The 25568-nt window shown below is 40.0% G+C and overlaps 1 protein-coding gene across 2 annotated transcripts in view; it reads right to left on the reverse strand.

Moving 5' to 3' along the window:
• The window catches only part of EPHA4 (EPH receptor A4), a 154774-nt gene that overhangs the window by 80033 nt on the left and 49173 nt on the right, over positions 1–25568 (reverse strand). For both annotated transcript variants that reach the window (XM_058665065.1, XM_004576783.3), the window contains exon 4: positions 7518–7673. In XM_058665065.1, coding sequence (XP_058521048.1) covers positions 7518–7673 — 156 coding nt within the window. The remainder of the gene's footprint in view (positions 1–7517; positions 7674–25568) is intronic.

Genomic DNA, 25568 nt, shown 5'->3' on the forward strand with positions numbered 1-25568 from the left:
TATTGACCTAGTCTACAGAATAAAGCTCTCTCTTATCATTATAAGATTAGATACTTGAGGCTCTACAGCCCCCAAAAAAATGGTTTGGGATGGTGAAAAATGTAGTTTATTTGAAACTGAAGTCTGCCTTTTATTCTATGATTTATACATTAAAGTCTGAGTTTAGACAACCCTGTGCAACTCCCTTAGCCAGACACTTAAGCATGTAAATCTTTGGAGTAGAGAATTAAACTAAAAATCAGAGAAACCTTCAAGAGGTTACTTGAAAATGAATGTGAGATATTTAAATTAAAGCAATTAGATTAAAAAATAATAATAAAGAAGTGTAAGATTCCCTCTCTTCTCCTGACCTTGGGAACAAGTAAGGACAATGTTATTTTAATTTGCATTCAAATTTGAACAACACCGTCACACAGCACCAGTGGGATCGACATTGGGTTTCCACTGAAGATTGCTCATCATTTCATTATGGCTCATTATGTTGATAACTGTCAGAAGGCATTAGGAACGAGGACTCTGAGTAACAGAAGCGAAATGGTAATTTTAAAACAATACACTTTCTGGAGGAAATACAGTGGAGCACTAAATTCAATTAGAAAAGGCAAACGTAAAAGACAAAATAGGTGATGTTCGCTGTTTGGAGCCTGGCTATTTCAATTTCTTGATAAGTTAAACCTACAAACAGCATTCTCAAATTGAGACCTTTCGTCATAGATCCTGGTAAATTTGGCCTCATTAGCTCTAAGCTCTTCCAGTATAAATTGTCTTAAAAGCTGCAATTTCAGAATATTTTAGACCGCATGTAAGTATCAATCAATCACTCTGTGTTTGTTTAGCACAGCTGACTGAATTATTCAAGGCCGTTTACAGGCAGACAGCATGGTGAAGGCCCTTCTAGTCTGCAATCTCAAATAATAATCTTTCATTGACAGAGTGTTCCCAATCACAGGACTCTAATAAGTTTCATCAAACAAGTTAAGCACAGAGCACCCCAAAGCGCAGGGGCAGATTTCCAATTGAAAACTAGAGAACTGCACTCTGTTAAATCTGTTAAAGGTGATGAAAGGGAAAGGCGGTGAAATTAAAAAAAAAGAAAAAAAAAGCAACTTTTTTTCTAGCTATGTAAAGCCAATTGATAACCTTTATCATGCATCTTTTCTGCCATTTTTTGAAACAAAATAAGAGCTGGAACATTACCTTAAATATAACATTGACTTAGTCTCCCAATAGGGTCGGAAAAGGCATTTATTTTTTTTAATCATTTTTATTTTATTTTCATTCTTTCTTTGATGCTCTTCCTGTCTTTGTTTGTTAAATAGGAAAGTGGGTAAGACTATTATTTCCATATTGTTTCCTTCATGTTTAAAGGGGGATATTTAGGGAGAGGGCCCACCCAATTTCCCACCCTCCCCAGGTCCCGAATGTAGGGCATGCTCCGAGGTTCTTGCTCAAGTGGTTTAGATAGTTCACTAGTTATGAATCGCTGCCAATCTTGCCACTCCAAGCACTATGAAGTCTTTGAAGAATCCACTGCTTGACATATTCCATCGCAGAGTCTCCATTTTCCCAGTGTTTCGCTGCCAACATACAGCTGAGATGGTTGATTGACCTGTCCTGTCTTCTGTCTGGAAAAGGCATTTGTGACTCTAATTGCCAAACAAGCGACTGAATCACCGGAGCAACCAAATTTCTTGCAGCAGAGGCATGCAGGGAAGATGGCCAACACTGCTGATTGAGGGACTATGTTACAAACTGAAGGGAGAGGGAGACATAACAAGAGATGGAAGGAGGACAGTGGTTACCTGTAGAATTAAAGGGTACTAATTTCACTAATAAGATCACATCAAAATTCATGCTGAGAAACGGTTTGCAAAGTAGAAATTCCTTTATCAGCTTAAAGGGCATCCTTGTGTGTATAAAAACAATGGTGTGGTTCCTACTGGCAAAGTTGTCAGAAAACGCTGTTAGCGTTCTTGCACAGGGTAGCTGACCTAAACACTTATTGGGATAAATGGGGAAGAAAAGAACCAAGCAATAAAAATATTCTATCATGTGTACATTTGGTTATGTGATGTCAAAGCAAGTTTCATTTTCTCTATGCAGGAGGCAAAGCACCCGATTTCTACAATGGGAAAATGTTCAGAATTGTTGGAATACTTTTGGAAGAAGTCTCCCCTGACCAGAACATTCCTGCAAGGAACAATCCATAAGAGAGGACCCCCAGTCTCCTGTAATCTATTGCACAGGAAATCTAAATCCTTGCTGCCCTGAAGACGGTTTACAGATCAACAATTTCAGCATCACCTTAGAAATGCAGGTTCTCAAGCATGACCTCTACCCTACTAATTAACCCACAGGTGATTTCAATGTAACTTCTGTGCACATTAGTGTTTAAGAAACACTGTTCCAAAACACCCTGTGCTAAACAGGTAGTGATTATTTTCTTGGGAACCTTCAGAGGATTCTTCCATTGAAATAGCTCAGTATTTTTCATGGCAATCATTTATGCTAACCTGACCAAGATTCCATCAAAGTTTTCCCATAGTTAAAGTTTAATTACTATAAATTCTCTTAGGTTCACCAGCCTTGTGGATGGTATACACTTCCCAGGCATCTCCTTCTAAATTAGCCCAGGCTACTTACATTCACCTGGCCTAATCGTTCTCCAAGTGAACGAAAACCTGATTTTACAACCCAGTGGAGCAGAGGCTCTCTTTGGCTAGAAGAATGGGTCTCAGATAGTGTGTTTTATTTCTTCATTAGTGTGCCGTCACAGTGAGCGATCACTAAATGCAGGGCTGCATAAGAATGCTGGGGTTAAAAGACAGCATAATGAACAAAGAAGGTGCCTGATTATCATGGCTGTCAGCACAAGGGAATTGGGTTTGTCACCTGGCTTAACCAAGTGGTAAGAACTGATTAGAAGCTGGAATCAGTTTGAAAGGATCCCTGATGTTTATGTTCCTTTCCATCCTCATGCCTTGTCAGGAGAAGCTGATAAGGGGGGAGGGGCAGTTGCAAAGGGAAAGAGCAATCTATGGGTTATGTGTACAAGACGTTCTTTGAGACTCCCATTGTCTCTTCTATTGTAATGTCTAGCTCAGCAGGGTTCAATAACGTTTTCTTTGATGATAGAAACATTCTATAGGTGTAGTGTCTAGTAGAGTCATCATTAGCCATATGTGGCTAGGGAGCTCTTGAACTACGATAAGAAACTGAATTTTAAATTTAATGTCAATGACTTTAAACTTAAATAGCCACATATGCCTAACAGTTACTGCAACAGGTGCGGTTCCTTTACCTGAGCAGCAAGGGAGAAATCCAGAGGCTAAGATGTGGATTTGAATTCTGCTCCCCAACTTGTTAAACTCTAATAACAAAGTTGGGTTGACCTATCTCAAAACATGTCCTGGACCTGGCACAGTAGCATACAGTTAAAGCCCTCACCTTACATGTGCCAGAATCCCACATGGGTGCCGGTTCTAATCCTGGCAGCCCCGTTTCCTGTCCAGCTCCCTGCTTGGGGCCTGGGAAAGCAGTCAAGGATTGCCCAAACCCTTGGGACCCTGCACCTGTGTGGGAAACCCAGAAGAGGCTCCTGGCTCCTGTCTCCTGGCTTCAGATCGAGCTCAGCCCCAGCCATTGCAGCCACCAGAGAGGTGAATCAGCAGATGGAAGTTCTTGTCTCTCTCTCTCCTACTCTGCATATCTGACTTTCCATTAAAAATAAATAAATCTTTTAAAAATGTCCTAAATTTAGTAGTTAATATTTATGTTGAAACATGTAGACCAAGAGAAGAGAGAAAACTTCAAAATCCAACTCCTTGGAGAGTTCAGCTCAACATAGACTGTACAATAAAATTAATGGGCCAACTTTGGAAAATGCAGATTGAGCATCCTTAATTTGAAAATATGAAATCTGAAATTCTCCAGAATCCACAATGTTTCAGCACAGCCAATATGACACAAGTATCAAATTTCACATGATGAAACTTTGCTTCATGCAGTTTTAAAACGTATAAAATTACCTGCATATCCTATGCACAAGACATACAAAAAGCATGAGTGATTTAGGTGCCACCCTCAACATAGCTCACACTGCATTTTTAAATATTTCATTTTGAATAAGGGATATTTAGCTTCTATAGACACGTAAGTAGAATCTTTCGAGACGTTGGGGTGCAATGAGACCATTAAGAGATTAATTGTTAGATGGACAATGAAATGCATTGGCAATGACAAGCTTGAGCAAAAAGAGGAAGACAGCAATGTGTGTTAATTCCCTGCAAAGTGCCAGATCCTTGCAAGTATACAGTTCTATCTATTGATAGATATAGATATAGATATAGATATAGATATAGATATAGATATAGATATAGAACTCTTAAAACAATTCCATCGGAAGACAGTGAGAAGGTCATTTTTCACACCAGGAAAACCATCTTGGAGAGGTTAAACACCCTCACAACCTCACAAGTCTGGTTAGTGGTTAGGCACAAAGTAGTCTGACCAGCATAGCTGTGGTATTGCCATCAGTCCTCTGCTTAACTGAAGCATTGTGTGCCAAGTCAGTGGGTTGTAGTAACCTCTAGAGTAATGTACAAGACCTTGAAGCAGTGAAGTATAGGAGAAGACTTCTAATGGCAGAAGAAAATAGATCTCTTTCTTTCATTGCTATTTTCATGGGCCTTTTTATCAATGATGCAAAGAGCTGCCAATGTTCTTCTCACAACCTTGCTGAGATCAAATGCAGAAGAATATAAAAATTACTTTTTAAACTTTTTGGTTTGTCAATACATTTAAATTAATATTTTCTTTCATTTATTTGCATTCTCGGGATGAAGTTAATAATTTATTTCTACAAAAGGACAAAATTTCAAGGGCCCAACTACCACATCATATTAATATATGGCAAATGCACCGTCAGTGCAGGTATACAAAAATTGTTAGAGAGTCCCAAAATTTGCAAGAAGCAAAGTTAAGGGACTCTGTGAATGATACATGGTCCTCTAAAATGCTAGATGACAAATCAGAATCATGAGGCAGAAAAGTGCTCAAACAAAGAGCCAGGCCCACTGTCATCAAAAATGACTTGCATGACGTTCGTAACAGTCGTCAACCAGATGAAATTCTGCACTTTGTATGAAGTAGGAGTGAATCACAAGCTGCAAATAGCAATTCCTAAAATCAGAACAAATAATTTCCCAGTGTGTGTGTGACTGTGTCCTAAATGTCTAACTATGGAGTTGTTGGTAATTAGTAGAAGGTGGAGTTTGCTTGAACTATTGAAACAAAATACAACATACTGTAAGATATTTAGACTGAGACAGATAAAGGTTCAAAGTCGAGCATGTCAAAAAAAAAATGACTAGAGAAAATACTTTGTCTATGAAGGGGGAAAAAAAAACAGAAGCAAGCAAAGAAATGTTGATATATTTACACTTATTCCAAAGACTGGTTCAACTATTTTTTCAATCTTTACTGTCTTTACCTAACTAAGGGGCACTGCAATAAGAAAAGAGAGAGAGATCTTCCTTCTACTGGTTCACACCCAAATCTCACAATAACCAGGGCTGGGTCATGCGTGTCACACTGAACCAAGAGCACTGAGAGCTCCACCCGCAGTTTGCATGTGGATGGCAGGGGCCCAAGCACTTGCGCCTTCATCTGCCACCTCCCAGAATGCATTCAAAGCAGAGGTGCTGGAATAGGAACAGCCATTCTGATATGGGATATGGCATCCCAAATACTAACTTAATCCACTGTGTTACCAATAACCATTGTGTTACTGGTCTTAGTACCTTAACTCTGAAAGGGTATTCATTACCTAGAACGCAAAGGAGAGCCTTTCTCTCAGTAAACAGAAACTACAACGAATCTGCAGGTTGTGCTGCTCTGCAAACTATAGATTCATGAAAGCAAGAACCACGTGATAATGTTTACTGTTTAACTACCTGAGTGTAATTACAAAATCATTATTTTTGTTATTATTACTATTGTCTCTTATTGTAAAAGAAATTTAGGCCAGAACTCCAGTATCACTCCATTCTGTTTTGTAAGGGGGCGCTTTATTGTGCTACAGAATTGCCTCACAGGAGCTTCAGATACTTAAATCCAGAAATAAAAAACTTATTATCTGTGATATATTGGCTCCACGATGGCTTAAATGAAGTTTACATTATTTAGGAAGCAAAGCAACAATGATAGAAAAAAAAACACATAATATCAAGTAGCATTCATTTTGTGCCTTGTTACATAGCATTAAAATGATGCAAAGTTACTGAAGACCAACAGTCATGGGGGACGTACAAGTTCTCTAATCTTGAACTTCACATCCAAATTATGCTCTAAACGCTTTAAAATGCAGAACTGACTTGGTGCCACAAGTGGAAAATCACATACTCAAACTCACATGACAGGTTGTAGTCAAAACAAATACACTAAACATACTGCATGAAATTGCCTTCAGACTCTATATGTTAAGTATGTATGAAACACACTGGAATCTTGTATTTAGAGTTGGATTCCATCCCCACATACTGTATAATGCGCATGAAGATATTCCAGAATGAGGGGAAAAAATCAAATACAAAACACTTGTGTTCCCTTGCATTTTAGATAAGGAAGTCTCAACTTCTTCCTTTACTCCATTCTACAGATGAGGCAACTAGTCCTAAAACACCAGCCAGTCCCTCAACCACTGAAGAGAGGGCTGAGAAGCCCCATTGGAAGGTGTAGGCACTGAACAATAGGCTTTGTCATTCTAAACTCAGGCTTCATCCAAAGGAAACACATAGGTAAAATGCCACTGCCCATGCTCCTTGTCCTGGTCAAGGTCATGGTCCCTGTAAGGTTGTGAAACCCAGATGATACATGAAACAGACAGGAATACCTGGAACATTGTCCATATAAAGTATGAAAAAAGATTTCTCTACTCACTGCATACCACAGTTGCTGGCCCCATCCATTCATTAACCCAGCATTTGTTAAGTGTCTAGCATTAAACAAACATTTATTAGGTTCCAGGCCTAAGTGTTATGAACACAAAACTATGAGGAAAGAAGGAAGGTGTGTAATGACAACACAAGCCATGATCTCAGTGCACACTGAGCTCTGTCTTTACACACTGAAACCACATCCCCAAACCCTGCCCTCTGCGGCTCCTCCTGCATCTGTCAAGTGTCTCTGAGTCTTCGATGTAATGCTAAAATCATTTATAAATTTCAATCTCAGCTCTAATTACACTGTCAGACAACCCTGAAGGCTCCATCCCGACTGCACAAAGTAGTCTGTTGGCAGCTGCGCATCTTGAAGGCAACTAAAAGCATAGGCCCTTTTTAAAATATGCACTCCCTTTTTCTGTGACTCAGAAAGGACACATGTGTGATTTATTTTGGCCTCTACTCAAATCCTCTGCCCCAACATGAGTGTCCTTAGAGAAGACCTGATAGTACAAGTGCTAGGTGGCAATAAAAGACGTCAGCATCACAGAAACAGCAGACAGGCACACAACTTACGGGTGCAGGGCATAGAGGCAGCATCGTTGTCAGCTCGGAAAAAGCCTCGATCGCAGGTGCATGAAGTGGCACCTTCCCAGACAGAGTAGCTGTGGGGTGGGCACTTGGCACAGGTGGCATCCGTGGAGAGAGCCTTGTAATATCCAATTTTGCAAGCTACAGGGAAGAAGAAAAGAACAAGCAAATATAAAACACTGCCAATGCAGCAAAGCAAAATGTGAAGCAATCTCCTTCTTTCAAATAAGGGGAGAATTTTGCCAGTCATTAGTGATTCCTCTGGCCAGCAATACAGGTCAGCAACCCCAAACATCAGCTGATCAAAGTCACTCACTAAGGATCATGAACATTCCTGAGCATATGATAAAGGAACCAGCAAAGGGATTTTCTCAGAATCACACCTGCAGTTTGCAGAATGCCTTTTTACCTGCAGGTTACCATTCCTATATATCATGTGATTGAGCCCTTATGAGCAGGACTTTTCATTAGAAATACTAATATCTTTCTGTGACATGTGAGTAATTACGACTCTGAATATTTAATTACCAGGGCAAGCGCATGCATCTGGTGAGTGTTGGCAATCAGCTCTCAATCCCAAGGGTCTTGCAGCCAAAGCCTCTTGGACATATGCTACGGAATCTGAAAGCATGGTCTTTAAACAACCAGCTGGATGTGTGTCCAAGTGCTACCAACAACAACAACAACAACAAAGCTCATTGGTCATTATTTCCTAATCACAGTTACAGAGAGAATCAAATTGAAAGACCAATAAATGTGATGAATTTTGTAAGGTTTGGGTCACAATTTCAGGGAAAGTAATTTAAAAACTACTCACCATAAATTCTGAAATATAAGATTCTAATATTTTTAGATGTGTAAATAATTATTTGGGGGTATATTTTCAAGTTAATAAAACCTCCATTTTTTCATGTCTTCCTACTTTCTCAGCATTCCTCCCTGCAATGCTCATACCTCCCCAAGAGGCTGGAATACAGAACATGGATCATTTACTTCTTTATGTTCCTGATATGCTTTCCATGACCTCATCTTCATAAACACCATATTGACACTTAGTCCCACCTTTACCCATGTGGAAAAACTCAATAATTCCATGCAACCTCATAATAAAAGGTAATTAATACACTTTTACTTTCCTTTCTTTTTTCCTTCCCCAATATCCCTCATGATTACCTCCCAAATCTTTCTCAATCTGAAATAAAAAATACACTAACAATATCATAATTAAACCCACAGAGTCAAGGCCTTTGCAAATATGAGTACTGCATGGCACCAGAGGTTAGAAAGGAAATGCCAGTTGCCCACACTGTTTGCAGCATAGTTTACTTTTAATTCTGTCCATTTATCATATCCATACTAGTTGCTATATACTACCAAAATCACCAGCTGGGAGAAAGATCCATCAGATGTTTTCCACTGTCCTGATAACCAAAAGATATGGGCACAGTGACTCTACTGCTCCTTGTCCTTCAAGCATCCACATGGCTTCCACTTGAAACGTGTTCCCTGCTCAGGCATATCCTGTTGGCATTTTCTTAATCTGCTCTTACAATGGCCAGAGGAAAGGGAATTTAGCAAGAGCTCAGAAAGGCACACGGTTACCTCACTCCTATTAACTAAGTTGTTTATGGAATTCCCTTTAACGAGACAAAACTTTATGATGTGTGGAGCACCGACAATAAAAGTGCTCAGAGATCAATCTCTCCCTTATTTGCTTTCGTCTCTCACTGGACCAGAGCATCTTAGAAAAACAAGTCGCTCCAATGGCTGAGATTTATGTGCATCACGCTTATACATACTGCATAATTAGATAAGGTTCAACGTGCAAGGTGCCTTTTGGTCATGCTTAAGATGGCCCTAGGGTTTCGATCAAAATCAGAAACCCCGGCTCTGGCAGGAAGAAGCACAAAGGGTCAAGCCTGTCCTTCCCACATCAAACGCAATGAGTCCCTGCACACAGCTGCAAACCCACGCGTCCTGTCTGTCGCTCAGGCAGCTGAAGTCAGAACAGGCCACTTGGGACAGCTGGAGTTGCTGCCAAGAAGGTACAAATGACTTTCTTCTTTTTGTTTTTTTCCAGAAAATACATATTTCTGACTGCTACCTGCACACCTAAATTTCATCAACTTTCAAAATCTAAAAATTCAAGGCAATTCAAACAAAGGCAACAAAAATGGGTGAATGATGAATCACTGCAATGTGAAGAATGCACACTTAAACTGCTTGTAAAGAAAAAAAGAGCAATGTTATTTTCTCAAATCTGGTAAGAATACTTATGTCCACTTAAAAAACTAAACTCTGAGGTCATAGAAATCAAACTGAAAGATGTTTCTCCCAACTTGTTAAACGTTTAGAAATCTTTGTGGGTGTATTAGAGGAGGCCTCAAAGGGTGCACTGAAAAATGGAATAAAAAAATGTAAATTTTTATTAACTTTCTGAAGTCCCCTCACATTATGTAAACTTAAAAATGAATTTGCAAGTGTGTTTCTTTCCTTTTTTTTCTCGAAATAGGTACTGATATGTTAGCAAGAATTAATGTACATGAATTTGTATGGGAAAGAGAGTTTAATATCAATTTTGAAAATTGAAGGCTGCTGTTCTTTAAACATGCTCATTCTGCCCTCTTTTCCTCTTGCTTTTACAAACACAAGCAGAAAATACAAAATCGTCATTGTGCTATTCTCAGCAACCCTTACTACCCTTAACACATTCTTTTGTCTTGAACTACATTAAGACCATGTTATTAATATTTCAGGATTCTTAGAAAGGCTTTCTCAAAATACAGCAGTAGTGGCTTTTCACTCACAGAGCCATTTTGCTGCCGACATTCAAAATGACCTACTAAATTGATGGTTCGGTACATTTCTTTGCTCAGTGTGGTTCACAGACTCCCAGCCTTCAGTGCATGGATGTGTAAGTACATCCTGCATTTATTCGCCACTTACCCGCACTTGAAATTTCTCACTAAATGTTTCGTTCTAAACAACACCTCTGTGGAAGATGCACGTGGCATAATCATCAACACAGGATTCTCTCCATCATTCTCTTTTAGACAATCCTCTTTTACATTCTCTGTTACACTTTACTTTTGAATACTAAGAACTGCATGTGCCAGTCCAAAGTGCACGCTCAACAAACATCTCTCTCCTCTTTTCGCAGTGAAGCTACAATAGATGGGATAAGATATGAACGGCTCTTTATTTGGCCTGCTGATCATGCCATTGTGAAAAAGTTAGGTCACATGGGCAACACAAACTTCGTATTTAAACCTTTCCTTCTTCATTGGCTCTTGCCACCTTTAAGTAAACAACAGAGAAGGAGGGCAGTGGAAAGAAAGACAGTAACTTCTTTCATTGGTTCACTTACTACCATAACAACACTGCGTTTTACCAAAGCATTCCTGGGGCAGGAGTTTGGTTTAACAATTAAGACTCTGCTTTAGATGCCAACAACCCATATAAAAGTGCCTATTTTGATTTCCGACTCATCTGCTTCTGATCCAGCACTCCATGCTATTCTGCAGCCTGCGAAGTAGCCGCTCACTTAGGCGGGAGACCTGGATTGAGTTGTTGGTCTCTGGGTTGGGTTGGCCCAGTCCAGCTGCTGAACTCATTTGGAGCAGCGAACCAGCAGATGGAGGAGCCCTCTTGGTCTGTCTCTCTTCCTTTCACATATAGTGACAATAGCAAAAATAAATAAATGAGATAAAATTCCTGTGCAAATGTTAATTGTTTATTTTCATTTAGTTGTAATTACTTCTGTGTAAAAACAAAAATGTTTTTGAAGATAATGCAAATTTTTTAAAAATTTTTGTGTATAGAAGTGTGTACATGAAGACATAAAATCCGATTAAATGAATTTCGTGTACTAAAAAGTATCTGATTATTCTCACAGTTCCCTTTTTCTTTAGTTAGTGGCCGTATTTATGCCTAACACAACAACAAACATGCAGAAATAAGGGAGAATTTATTCTGTTTACATGCATTACTTCTTAGAATTCTTAGTAATCCTCTGTTATCATCATTCCTATTTTACAGACGGAGAAACTAAGGGTTTTAAGTAACTGGCTTACGGTGATGTCAACCATTTAACTTCAGGGGTCATGTTAATGTAAAAATTTGTGGCTTTCCAGGGTTAGGGGTGACTTTCAAAACTACATGATTTAGGAATAAATGGAGAGTATGGATATGGGGTGGTCCCAAGTTCAATGTATCTCTACTCAATCCCCTTGCTTCACTTCCCTTATTTCTATGAGGCAATGCTGCAGTAGAGGCCGGAGTACAATGCTGTGGGAATGTGCGTGCCTGTGTGTCTCTGTATAGTCCCGTGCAGCCTTGCAAAGGCAGAGCACTGCATGTATGAAGCATGAAGCAGAAAGACTCACCCAAAACCTTTGTTCAAAAGCTACTCTTGCCTCGAAGAATGATAGATTTCTCAAAACTCTGTTCTCAGGCATCTGGCTAATTTGAAAGATCTAATTTGGGCTAAAGTACTAACAAATAGACATTAATGGAGGGTTAAAAATTACCTTCCCAGGTGACAAATTAGCATTTTAATATGGAGTCTCCTGAAGGTCAAACTGAAATTCCAACATTGATGCTCTAGGGGAATTTCAAGTTTTTATGCAAACTGGTCCCCAAGGAATGCTGGGCTCAAGAATAGCTCTCCAATTTTATCATATGGACTTGATTTTAGGCACATATTTCCAAAAGGATTCTGCAGGTATGCTGCCTCTCGTTTATAGGAAACCTACCATATGTATCTTGCTGAGGAGTCTATTTTAGAAAAAGCAAAGCTGTTCATGGGGCTCAGTGTTGTGGTACATGGGGTCAATTGCTACATTCACATCCCCTATGAGCATGGGTTCAGGTCAAGCAGTTCCACTTCCAATTCACATCTCTGGTAACATGCCTGGGCAAACAGCGTAAGATTGTCCAATTATTTGGGAATCTGCCACCCATGTGGGACGCTCTGATGGACTACTGGACTCCAGAGCTCAGCCTGGACAAGTTCTGGCTATTGTACTCATTCAGGGAGTGAACTACTGGGTAGAAGATGGATCTGACTCTGCCTGTCTCTCTCTCTCTGTAACTTTGTCAAATAAATAAATACAGTTTTAAAGCTATATAATGATTATCACTAGATTTTATCTTTGATTAATTGCTCATGTGCTAGACAATTTATTTTATTAATAATGTAAGAATAAATAATAGGAAAAGTATCTGAAGTTTTTGTGAACATGTACAAGCCAGCAGTCATCTCTGAGGAAGCTGTGAACATCAACCAACAGGTTCCCTGCAGTACAAATGGAGACACTGAGGCAAAGAGATTAAGGATTTACCTAAGGTTTGGTCTTCTAACTCAAGCAATGTGATATGATTGAATGTGCTAGAGATCTCTCCTTATTTTCAAATAGATCAGGTGAAAAAAGACAACTGTAAAGACAGGTGAAGGTTTGTTATTGAGTCTACCTGAATCTATTACACTCACATCTAGCAAAATATGGCCAAGCCTTGGTATATTCCTTTTGCCCAAATCATCTGCACACCATAATGCATTTTTACAACCTTGATGTTGAGAATAATTTACACCTGGAAAGCTGAAGGGAAAGCTTAGAGACTAATGCAATCCAGGCCTCTATAAAGATTTCTAAGAGGCAGATAACAAATAACTTAGGTTTTGCAGGCCAAGAGAGGAGTAAGGATGGCACAAAGGCATTTAGGTAATAAGATAAAGAACAAATTTCACAAATCATTTTTAGCAGTAAAACTCAAAATTGTATAGTAATAATTATGCACTTGTTAAAAAATACAGGTTTATGGAAGAGAATTGGGGAGATAAGTTTTACCTAATTGGAGTTCAAAGAACACGTTCCCTACAAAGCACTTAATTCACAAATGTTTATAAGAAATATTCTTAGCTCTCATATCATACAAAGTCTTGTGGGCAGCTGGAGTGGGACTCAGGGTCATAATTTGCTGATTACTAACCTAGTCAAACATAGGGAAGTGAATATCATGAAAAGTGCATGAATTTAAGAAAATCTTGCACCAAAACAAATTATGATTTTGTTAAAAATTTATTACTTATTTGAAAGTTAGAAAGAGAGTGATTTTTCATCGATTAATTCAATCCCCCAAGTGACCGAATAGCTATCGCTTATCCCCACAAAAACAAAGAGCCTGAAATTACCTCTTGGTCCCCCACAAGGATAAAAGGGCTCCAAGTACTTGAGCCATCACCAGTTGCCTTCCCGGGAGCATTAGGAGGGAACTGGAGTGGAAGTGGAGCCATATAAATTGGTGTTTATTTGGGATGCTAGCACTGTAGGTGGTAGCTTAATACACAGACCACAGCACCAGTCCCAATAAATCATACTTCACTTCCACTTTACACAGACTTGTTAAAATACTGTGTTCATTGTCAAGATGAATGACTTGCCCACATTTCCTTTTTGAGTATATAGTGATCAAATCACTGCACAATGAGTGCTGAAATGACACAGTTTAATAAACAGCACTTCATGATTTTATCCGTGCTGCAAAAGAGACTTCCACCATTTACTAAAAAACATGATTTCACTCAGTACTCTTAAAGTAAATGGCTTTTAAATGTCTTTTCTTGACTAAATTATATAGCCTGCCTTGAGGGATATTCCTATCCTATTTAAGGGATATCTCTTGAGCCACTTAAAATTTGTGTAGTGACACATCATAATGTATTTTGTCTTCGAGTTCTTGGCTAGGGATCCTGATTTTGAGCTGTCCTCCTCTATGAAATAAGCAGATGACGCTGAATTCTGGTTTCTGAACCATTGAGATTTGTAACAGTGGATGAAGTAACAAGATACTTTGCATTCACGGCCCATACAGAAAATGATGTCCTTCAGTTTGTGGATATGCATTCACTCCCAACCTCATCTGGGTCAAGGATAAGCAGGGACGGAGAAATGTGCAAGAATTCTGAAAGGCAACACTGCTCCCTGTGTCACTACATGGTAAGAACATCTATATTCTGGCTTGGGAGAACAGTTGACCAAATAAGAGCATTTAGGCTGTAAACGGTCTTGGTTTGAATTCAACCAGGATGCAAACCTTTTCATGCCAGTCTTTTCAATCTTCCTTCTCAGGTTCTAGCATTGGAATGAGATCTGAATTGACTTGTTAGTGCTGTGTCCTACTGGATGCATAAATTTGAACAAATTGTTTAACTACTTTAAACTTTTCCTATTCCACTTCTCCCACTTAGTTCATGAACTCTTGCTACAGTAGAAAAACGAATAACGGATTTCAATATTGCCTTGAAAAACAATTAACTTATGAAGGTGTTCTAATCCCTAAAGCTTTACAAATTTGTGGTGTTTCATACTCAAATTTCACCTAACAATGATTATGGCTTTCTTTGGAAAACTTGGAGGTTAAAAAGATATTAACTTTATCTGTTTGCAAATTTATAAACCAACTGAAGACATTTTTATTTTTATTACCATGAGCAGAACTTAACTGCTAGCCATAATGATACTGCTTGAAGGCAACAAAAAATGCTATAAACTTACCAGTCAATCTATATGTTGAGGTGTGTAACAGGAAAGAAAAGGATGCTCAAAGCCACATAACTATATGTGAAGAAAGCTCAAGAAAATGAAATAGTTCTAAATGAGCTGCACAACATGATTAATCATTAAAAAAAAAACCCTGGTTTACATTTAAATTCAAAATTACTGAAGTTATCACAAAATACTTCTGAACGATTGAAAATATCTGCTGTCATATAAACTATCAATCCTCACCACTGACAGCACATAAATCACAGGCAGACAGGCAAACCAGCACGATTAATACCAAACTTGATTACCCATGGCATTTCAGAGGATCAGGCTTGCTTACGAGTTGCAATTGTTTAATTCAACCTTTGATATCGGGGGTATATGAAGAGGAACGGCTCATTACAAATCCCCTGATTACAAATAACAGGTCAGAGCCCGAAATAAAGGAAGCAGCTGTTCTTTTCTTCTCCCAGGCCTCACACTAGCCCATCTGAATTTCGTATGTGAGTCTACGTGGATTAGCATCACTATATAAAAGTTCTACCCATTACCAGCTCTGTGCATTTATTCATTCACTGGGCCATTCGTGTTTTAGCACACATTTATTAAGCCTTTACAAAATCATAGTAATAATGAGGGTGACTACATCTTGAGCACATAGTAAGAGCCGAGCAAATGCAAATCTGAAGCCCAGGGGAACAGAAGGAAGTACATCACTGCCAGCTCTCCCACCCGCAGTGATGCTCTCAGGCAGAGGAGTCTGCAGGCTGGCAGGGTAACCTTCAGGAGAACAGGTAAGCCTTGCACATCACAGGAACCAAACAGGAGGGTGCACCCAGGAAGCCTGCTCTATGGAGAAAAACATGAAATAATGCTGACTTATGACTGTCGACAGGAAAGATATCACATTGCGGGTACTGTAAATGCTGACCAAACAAAAACCATCTTCGACCGATTTAAAATTCTAAATGAACATAGCAGTGGTTCTCCCATTAACTTTACATAAACCCTACGCTTTTTCAGTTTCATCCATTTATGTGTGAACTGAAGGCTTCAAGGAAGGACTGGAGAAAGAATGAAATATGTTCTGATGCCAAGGCCAGATCAAAAGAAACACGTGTTACTTATTTGATTAGCTGCAGCAGCATTGCTAGTCATTGTTATCCAGAGGACTTAATAGCCATCGTTGTCAGGAATCATGATTTATGCAGCAGAGATGACTGGAGTAATAACTGCTCAGTGAATCTCTTCTTTTTCTGTTAATGGGGCCTGAAGATTGAGTAAAACAGAAGGAGGAGGAGGAGAAGGAGAGGAAGAGAAAAAGGAAGAAAAACAAGAAGAGGAACAACAGAGCAGAGACAAGTCAGAAAAAGAGACAGAAGAAGGTGGAGGGGGGAGAGGGGGAGAAGGGGGAAGGGGGGGAGCAGAAACAGCCTTAAAAGACTGAAATCCCCAATGTTATCATCAATGCACTATGATTCGTTGCCAGGGTTTTGATCAAGGGTTCCTTAAAGATTTTCTTTCTAAGTCTATTGTATTGAGAGATTTTTGAAAGAGAATTTTAAGATTCGGAGTACACATAATAAAAAAGTGATTTATTCATATATATGGTCAGTGATCAGGTTGAACATCTGGTTTTGGTAATGCATATAGCAGATTAATGATTTTATATAACTATCTGCCAACATGTCTATGCTTGACTATTCCTACTTTGCTATGTCTAAGAAGAACAAAATAAAACTTCTCCAGGAGTTCCCTAAAGAGCCCTAGTCTAGACCAGATGAAATTTATGGGGAATTCGCACTGCCTGTTTTTGCTGTGGAACAGAGTCAGTCTGAGGGATCGTAACAAAGACCAGCAGGCCACACATGGGATACCACTGATGATCCTGCTATTAGCAAATAGATAGATAGATAGATAGATAGATAGATAGATAGATAGATAGATAGATAGATAAAATAGTGCAAGTTAACCACCTCCCTCTAAATGAGTTATAAGTCAGCAAGCTGGGAGGGGGGCTATGTTGAAAACATGTTGAATGCATCTTAAACTCAACCTTATCTCAAGGAAGTATTGAGATTGCTAGCAGACACATACAGTATTGGCGAGAACTTGCACCCTGCCAACTGGACAAGGATGACCTAGCAACATGTTGGCATTCACCTATGAAATTTCCACAGCACGAATGACACCAAAGAAAAGGATGGGGAGGATAACACTGCCTCAAAGCACCGGGACAATTTTCTGGCTTCCATGTGATCTCCTCTTAGACTGTTCCCTAGATTCTCCTTATCGCAGGGCAAGTCAGTCCGGGCCCCACCCTCGGGGTGCTGGGAGACTGGGGAATGCTTTCGCAGTCTAGGTATTCTTGGTCTTTAGCTTGAATTCATGGGAAAGGGCAAGATGCCAAAAGTGCTTGCAGGTGAATTCCTTGTCCCTTTCAAGTGAACTGACTTACACTGATGACTTAAAAGTGTGTTTATCTTTTTTTTGAGAAGGATTATCATTTAGGTCAGTAAATCTTTCCCAGGTAGAAATTATAACACAAAAGGGATGCAAGGAAGAAAGCGAACACTCAAACCACAATCTGCTCATTTTTCTGTAAGTCATCCTAAATATTAAACCCAAGCAATTAGGATAAAAGACCATGATGCTGACATGTTCCCAAAGCATTTGGACACTGAAGGAAGGAAAAATAGAACAATTGCTCATATAAAATATAAATAGGATGGAAGGTAGAAGGAGACCCATCTAAAGAAAGCAGGAGATGAGTGCAGCACAGCAGCTTAGTGGCTGAAGTCCTCGCCTTGCACGCGCCAGGATCCTATATGGGCCTCGGTTCTAATCCCGGCAACCCCCCTTCCCATCCAGCTCTCTGTTTGTGGCCTGGGAAGGCAGTTGCGGATGGCCCAAAGCCTTGGGACCCTGCACCAGCGTGGGAGACCTGGAAGAGGCTCCTGGCTTCTGGCTTCAGATCTGGCTCAGCTCCCTCCATTACAGCCACTGGGGGAGTGAATCAGTGGATCTTCCTCTGTGTATATCTGACTTTCCAATAAAAATAAAATAAATTTTGAAAACAAGAAAGCATGGAGACAGTTCAGGATTATCAGACACCAAGAAAGGGATATCACTAGCAACCTACATATGTGCAAATATCTTTATATTCTAAACAATCCTTACATCAACCTTCACAAATGATTACAAACATTACAGAGTGTTGAAATGTTTTAAAGAATTATATTTACAAGATACAGCCTACCATGAATTTCAGAAAAATGGTTTCATATTGTTTAGTGAATTATTGCTTCCTTTCAGTATATTACAAAGCAACTGAATATCCCTTGATACCCACCTCTGGCTCCAGATTCTATATTTCTGTTAGTCTGACCCTGGGAGGCAGCAATAACAGGTTCGGTTGCCTGAGTTCCTGTCACCCACATGGGAGACCTGGACACAGTTCCGAGCTGTGAGACCACAAAGCAAACCAAATCTTAACCTCAGTCTTGCCCCTACCCCTCTTCTGCTGTGAGCTAAGAAGAACTCTCTCTTCCTGTTTCTCTCTTATATGAACACACACACACAAACACACACACACAGGCTTGACTGTATCTCAAATAGTTACAAAAAGATTAAAACATTTTTCAGCCAGCTATTAAAAGCAGATCACTTTTGTGTTCAAAATACTAAGACCGTAAGATTGACATTTTACGAGAACAGGAAATTTTTCCTGTAGCCCTGAGGAAAGAGTCTTCTCAGAAAAGTTCAGATGTGAAGGGAGGGAAAAAAAATGAACCTATAAATCCTCCAAAAAAAATAATAATAACATTAAAAATGTTGGCAGATGGATGATCACCTTCATGAAGAGAAGGAGGCTATTTCCCTCCAGGCTAAGTAAGTCACAGTTACACTTCTGTCAAAAACACATACAATCACTCATTCCATACATATGTGGAAGTGGAAGAAATTAATATTAGAAGTAGAAGGAGAAGTAGAGGTCTGGCTTTGTTGGGTATAAGATCAGAATTCCTGCTCTGGTTTTATCAGTTTAAAGTCTCTAAGTCTCAGTCTTCTCCAATAAGAACACAAGATTATATAACTAAAAGTACCTCTTCTGGGAGCCAGCATGATGGCACATACATCCCGCATGGGTGCCAGTCTGTGTCCTGGCTGCTGCACTTCCAAACCAACTCTCTGCCTATGACCTGGGAAAGCAATGGCGGATGGACTGCATCTTGGAACTGTTACCCACATGGAGACCTAGAAGAAGCTCCTGGTTTCCAGCTTCAGATCTGCTCAGCTCTGGCCATTGAGGAGTGAGCCAGCAGATGGAAGACCCTCCTCCTCCTTTTCTTTCCTTTTTTCTCTGTAGAATCTGCCTTTCAAGTTATATATATAATTTGAAATTTTGCAACTTTCCTTTCTCCTTGAAGGCTTCTCCCATTGTAACAGTCTCATTTGTATGTACATATATATATGTACGTATACATATGTATGTATATATGTATATATGTTTGTATGTATGTATACATACATATATATATACGTATTTAAAGGCACATCTTCTATATCTCTAAAATTCAAGTTCTGTACTAATTCCAATGAGTCTGAAATAACCTAGGATGTTTGCATAAACCTTGAAGTCATTTACAATTTAGCCCAATCACTATTCCACAGATTAGATCAGTGTGTGTGCATCTTTCCTTATTCCAGGACTGGCACAGATGTATCCACATGGATAAGAAACTGGGTTACATCACTCACCAGCCCCGTGACCAGTAACTGCAGCTGAGCCATAGGCTTATTATCACAATTTTGCTCAACACAAATGCAACCCACTTGTACTGTGCAATACCACAGAGGCCTGCCATGGAAAAGGAATGAATGGAAGGAGTGGAGATAGAGTTTACCAGAAGAATCAAACTGGTGATGTGGAAAGAGACTGAGTGTGAGCTTGGAACTGGTCTTCAGGCAGATGCTCAGAAAAGGGGCATCACAGATGGTACCTGAGTTGGGACCAGAGCTAAAGGAAGATGAACAAATAAGAATGTCGCATGGGAGAAGCCTTCAAGGAGAAAGGGAAAGTTGCAAAGTCTGTCTCTGAGGGACAGTCCTAAAAGTCCTGTAGCTGAGGAGTTCTTCAGGAGGAATGCCAAATTGCCCCCATTGTGGCACAGGCCAAGCCACTGATTGCAGTGGTGGTATCTCACCTGTGTGTGTTGGTTCAAAGTCCAGATACACAGCTAAGACAGAGCTCCCAGCTAATGCACCTGGGAAGAATGGTCCAAGTGATTGCGCCCCTCACCCATGTTAAACACCGAGCTGGGTCCTGACCCAGCCCTGGTTGTTAATGTAATTTGGAGAGTGGACCAGCAGATGATAAAGTTTCTCTCTGTCTCTCTCTCTCTCTCTCACTGACTTTGGAATAAAATAAATCTTTCAAAAAAGAACTTTTAAAGGGTTTTTTAAAGCAGAAATGCCAAAATGAAGCTAAGAGAGGCCGTTGTGGTCCATGTCATAGGCCCTTGGTTCAGTGTGGAATTGAAATTCATCACCAGAATAGCAGTGTGATGTCTAAAAATTTTCAGAAGTTACCTTTGGCAGTGAGTTGAACATGGACCACATGAAATACTTTAGAGTCAGAAAACAGTTGAGGTACACAGGGCAGATATGATGGTCCCTTGCTTCAGACTGGAGGAAATACAGCTGGGAGCCAAGTTCCAAGTGACATAAGGGACTAGCGTTCTCCCCCACAGTCACACGATGTTCCTTCCAGTAGACTGGGGATGCCAAACAAGTGACATACGGAGCCGATTTTCATTCTCCTGTTGGCTCCATCCTTCAAAATGAGTCATGTCTCATCTACCTGGGCAGACCACGCCATCACTTCTACAGTCAATTAAAGCTCAACATCTCCCGCGTGTGCTGCCACCACAGCCTTTCCAGGCTTCCAAGTGGGCCACACCTTGATAGTAGCTGCATGACAGCACCCACTGAGCCAGCCGAGGGCCCAGATTCCTGAGTGTGATTCAAACCGGAACTAGGAGCGCAGCTGACAGGCACCTGTCAACAGGAAGAGCAGTAAATGAAGAGTTATTAGGCTTCAAGTTGACATTAGGTAGCTGCTGGTGTGGGCAGCACTGTGTTGTTTCTTTTTTAGTGAGGTCTTCACTTTCCTGTTTCTTCACTTAGCAGAGACAGAAGCTAGCTGGTGGGTTTCTAGGAAAACCGAGACAAGAGGAGTGGATTAATTCAGATCTGGTACTGTTTGTGCATTGCTTTTCCTAATTGATGTTATTGGCATGGAGCTAAGATAGTATCCCACGTTGCAAAATTATCCTCAACTCCAGCTCCTTAGACACAAGAACTGATGTCTGCCGATATGGAGAGAACGGGAGAAAGTCTCCCTCTTGTGCACAGACCCACTCTTGATCTCATCCTTTGCAAATGTGCAATTCAGCAATGCACTGTGGGTGTCAAGGTTTCCATACCTCCCCCTCTGCAGATCACACTTCCCTCCTCAGCAGCAGCAGCAGCAGCAGCAAGGGAGACTTCTAGTTTCCTATGCTGCTCTTTGCACTTAGTCCAGTATCTGCTGGGGGCAGCTGCTCACTACCGGGAACTGGATGAATGGATGATGACGAAGTTGCCGCCAGTGTGGATGATCACATCCTAGAAAGTCTGGATGCAGAAGGCATCTCAGACCACCCCCTGCTGTGAAACAAGCCCTACAAAGATCCTTTCAGGTTTGCTTTCCTGTTCACATTGCCATTGTGACTTAGATTTCCCTACAAACTGCCTCGCAGCATGGCGGGCTCTGTGAGAGCTGCCAAAAGGGAAACTGGACAATCTCACATGGGCAGGCTAGAAGGCTGGCTGATAACACCAAAGGGTAAGAGGCAGAGTGTTCATGCCGTCTTGCTTGGGAGCACTCCTTTATCCAGAGGCATAGGAAATCTGTGTTCAGATCACCAACCAGAAAATGAATCCAGAGAGCAAAGTCATTTTCAAAAGTTCAAATATTTAGATGTGCATAATTTTTCAGAGGAAAGGTAGCAGCAAGGGGTTGGAGTGGGCGGTGTTGGTAAAGGAAGAAATAAGTCATATCAAAGGCAGGCTGGGGAGCTCAGGCAGATAGGATAAGAGATAAGTCCCTTTGCTGAGTTAGTCACACCCTCCCACATACAATTCACTTGGCAAAGATTCCTTTCCTAACAAAGCAGGCTCATGTTTTAACCAAGAAAATAGTGGCGTAGAACAGTGAGGGTGCCTACAAATGCAATTTCAAATGTTTCGTTTTTAAAGAAAAACACTGAAAAGGCCAGGGTGTAACAGAACCTGGCTCGCTGGCAATCTGAGGATACAAGGATCCTGAGCCACAGAGGAAGCCCATGATGTCTTCACTGCAAATGACACACAGCATCTGTAAAGGGGTTTTAGATGGGGAGTCAGATGACAGAGCTGACACTCATACCACTGCACTGTGGTGGGAAACACAGTGATTCCAACGTAAGACCTTGAGGAAAGGAGAGAGGTGGAGAAGAGAAAGGGACAGGTGCAGGGACAATCCCTCCTCCTTTTCTTGCATTCCTGTTCAGGCTAATCCAACAAAACAATATTCTATTCTAGCTGTAGAATACTATTCTAGTATTCTTGAACAGTCTGGCTGTGGCTGGCATCAACGCTGTGGCTCTGCCACCCAAAGTCAGCCCCACAGATAACTGTTAACCGAGCAGGAAGCAACTCAGGAGATGAGAATAAGGCACCTGAAAAGACCTGTGCATTGTAGCACCATAAACTTGCACGTGTAAGGCGCAGAAACATCCTCTACTCTCAGCCCATTTCTGCAGATTATCTGCAGCGCCAATCAAGCCTGCCTTTTTCCATCACTCTGGTCTGCAGTGGCTTCTCAGTCCTTTGTTCTTTTCCTTTTCCTTTCTCATTTATTTCTTTTATGGGCCATTGTCTGAGTTTAAATTTTAGACATTCATTTATGCACCCAGGAAAATGCAATCCTCAAGAAACCCATTTTCTCGTTCCAATACTAAGAAACTTAAAGTGAAGAGTAGAGAAACTGAAAGGTCCCCAGAGCCACACCCAATTTGTCCCTGAAACATCCTTCACATCAATCAAGCAAGACTGCATACACCACTTGCTGTCATTTGGATTGTTCTTTACACATTTCCAACCACTGACAAATAATGCAATCTTAACCTCTCCCCACAACCTAAAACAAGCTGGCACCTCTTCCATCAAGCATTCCCACATTCTGAAATCATATTTCATATTTATTTTTGCATATACAGCACTTCCGCTTTAGAGTTCCTAGAACATGCATTTATTTTCTTTATTATCCAGCAAACAGTTGACAGATCCAATGTACAAGACTCACACCCTCTGCTCCTCCTCCTGCAGGATTTGAACACAACAGAGCTGTCTTGAGCAAGCACGAGTTTTAAATTTAATAGCCAAGAGTTTTGAGACTTTCAATTCAAATTTATCTCCCCTTAAAATCTTATTTTTGGAAATTCAACTGCTCTCTTATTTTTCCCCTGGGTTGGTGACTCTGAATAACTTAAAGAAATTCATCAATCATTTCTGAAGTCCAAGTTTCAGAATATGACTTCATAACATTTGGATGAGACCCTCTTAGAAGTTCCCATTTTTAGTATGCACTCTGAAAATATACACAGTAAAAAGCTACTATATATTCAATAACCCTTTACATATTCACACTTTATTAATTAGAGTAGTATCTGCATCTACTTCAAATTCACTAAAAACCATATTTCAATAAATCTCCCACTTTGGGATTTTTTTAATGTTAAAAGTATTTAAGAGAAACAGAGATTCTAAAATTCTGATTGTTTTATGCAAAACAAAATTTGGTCCATATATTGTTGCCTCAGGAGAAAATTACCTTCTGTTCTGAGTATCAACGGCAAAGCTAATGTTTAGCCTAACTTTCAGGAACTAACTACACTCCAAATCTGTATTTGAGTAAAGAAAAGAACACAATTTAACCAAGATCAATGCAATAGGAGGACTTCACTTCTCTTTAGACATTACAGGACATTAAAAAAAAAAAAAAAAAAGGAACTGAAGCTTGTCTTAAAAGTTTCCATACGAAATTCTAAAAACCATACAGATACAATAACCAAAATAGGGAACAGAGGAAGTGGTGTGAGCTCTAGAAGGAAGGACATGAGGTCAGTCGGGAGATCAGGAGATGTCCAGGAAACAATTGAAAGTACGATTCTAAAGACAGCATTGGCAGAGACAGGGAGTTGGAGAACAATTGCAAAAAGCACAGTTGCAAGAGTAGAGCAGATGCAGTTTCTGAGAACCATCTTACAGATGCCCTATTTCAGACACAGAGAGAAAATGAATAAAAGGATTAATTACGGAGAGGAGTCAAACAGTGAAAAAGGAAAGTAGCATCTATTGCATTTGATAAACTAAACCAGCATTTTAGAGGTAGTTCCTATTATAATTCCCATCATTTCCTCTTGACATGGATGCTTTGAGTTACGCCCATTACACAGAAGAGGGACCTGAAATCTTCAGGGTTCAGGGTCTCAAAACAGATGCTGCATTCATTGTTGCAGAAATGGGACAGAATGTGAAGAAAGTCAAAGGAGATCAGAATTCAAACCCTCAAGTATCATATCCAGGAGGACGAGCTCTGGAAAAGAGTCTCGAATTATCAATGTCAATAATGATTGTAATAATGGAAAGCAGTGCCAGGGAGTGACATGTGTTGAAGGTAACATACGGCACTGGTGCAGTCGATAAACTAAAATGAACCAAGACATTAGCTAACTTTCAAATTTGAAGAAATGTTAAGGAAGTACTTCTTTGCATTTGGATTTTCAAAAACATCCACCATCAAGGAATGCTGCATGTGCTATTTTAAATTGTTCCAATGTCCATTAAAAACAAGTTAGCTAAAAATGCCTATGCAATGAATAATAATCTAGAAAATGACATCATATATTCATGTCACAACACAACATTGCAAGGACATCAAAGCTCTGGGAAATGATGCACTCTGAGCTGGCATACTGGAGAACTCCCACTCTCTCTCAGGAACGTGGCTCAAGCAAGGTGTCAAGCTACACTGAATCCACATTTATAAATGTTATATTCTGAGAGGTCAATCATAGTCCTTACATTTAAGTTAAGAGCCACTATCCTTTAACATAAGTGGAAAACAATAATAAAACAAAAAATATCCCAATTATGTAACTTAAGAAAAACCTGTTGACATGCAGAATCTGAAATTTTTAGTCCTGCCAATATGCACCCCTCACACATCCTCAGAAACGCTGATAGCTTGAGAAATGACTGCAACAGTTACTGCAGCTTTTCATACGCACTTTAATTACTTCATTTGATCCTTCCAACAGCCTGAGAAGTATGGACTGTTATTAAGAAACAATTTTGAGCATGCACCATGTGTCATTTCCCACATACTAAAGTTCAATCAAAA

The sequence above is a fragment of the Ochotona princeps genome, chromosome 5, assembly GCF_030435755.1.
Source record: "Ochotona princeps isolate mOchPri1 chromosome 5, mOchPri1.hap1, whole genome shotgun sequence".
NCBI lineage: Eukaryota > Metazoa > Chordata > Mammalia > Lagomorpha > Ochotonidae > Ochotona > Ochotona princeps.